Below are 803 nucleotides of genomic sequence, written 5' to 3'. Positions count from 1 at the left end.
AAAAACGTATTGGAAAGGGCCAACCTTGGCCCATTTCAAGACAGACATTTTATCAGATCACAACTTTTATTACAGAAACAAGCAAAGAGTTCAAGTTTGAGTACTACTCTTCAGAGCTCTTCAAAAACCTGTGCCATCTGTCTAGTGATTTGACTTGAAAGGACACAGCCCTGCAGTTTAAACTTCCCTGACAGATGACTGATGAGAAGCTATCTGCACCTCTCTTTTTAGCAGTCTGAACACTGTGCTACGGTCTACACTGGAGTTCATGTCTGAGCAGAGACATCTCATCAACCCTGACATGGTGAGAAACTCTAACAAATCCAAGGCATTAAAAAGTGTCCATCTCAAATCGAGACCCGCTAGCTCTGGCTTTGATGCTTCTTTTATGAACATGAAGACACAAGGTATGCTAGGCTTGTCAAGGATCTCTTAAGGTTCTATTCGATCAGCATGTTATGCTCCACATTGTCAAAATCTTCTAGAAGGATGACTGAGTTTTCTTTGTCATAAAGAAAGGTGTCATCCAGTGGAGCTCTTACCAATTCTTCCTTTCTTGTGGATGTGTCCAGGCATGATCCCAATTTTGCACTCGCCAGGCTACAAATCGATAGAGAGAAAAACGCCATTAAAGTTCAGTTAAAATTATACATTTTACTTTAGGCAAGTAAAGTTGCAAGCAGCAGGGGTATAGAGTCAACCTACAGTAGTCAACATTTGAAGTGGATCAAAACATTTCATTACAGTTGTCCTAAAACCAAAACAATAACCGTTCTTGTCTTAGGACAACTTTGATGAACTTT

At 40.1% G+C, this 803-nt stretch overlaps 1 protein-coding gene across 1 annotated transcript in view; it reads right to left on the bottom strand.

Annotated features, from left to right (window-relative positions):
- Positions 1-522: 522 nt before the first annotated feature.
- LOC107578564 (succinyl-CoA ligase subunit alpha, mitochondrial-like) overlaps positions 523-803 on the bottom strand; it is a gene marked incomplete at its 5' end in the record, with an annotated part of 42,471 nt that continues 42,190 nt past the window's right edge. The window contains one exon of the mRNA XM_016264510.1: positions 523-600. Within this exon, the coding sequence (XP_016119996.1) occupies positions 523-600 (78 nt within the window). The remainder of the gene's footprint in view (positions 601-803) is intronic.

The sequence above is a fragment of the Sinocyclocheilus grahami genome, unplaced genomic scaffold, assembly GCF_001515645.1.
Source record: "Sinocyclocheilus grahami isolate Dianchi unplaced genomic scaffold, SAMN03320097.WGS_v1.1 scaffold10909.1, whole genome shotgun sequence".
Taxonomy (NCBI): Eukaryota; Metazoa; Chordata; class Actinopteri; order Cypriniformes; family Cyprinidae; genus Sinocyclocheilus; species Sinocyclocheilus grahami.
The sequence above is the reverse complement of the archived record's forward strand: the minus strand, read 5'-3'. Positions and strand labels throughout refer to the sequence as shown.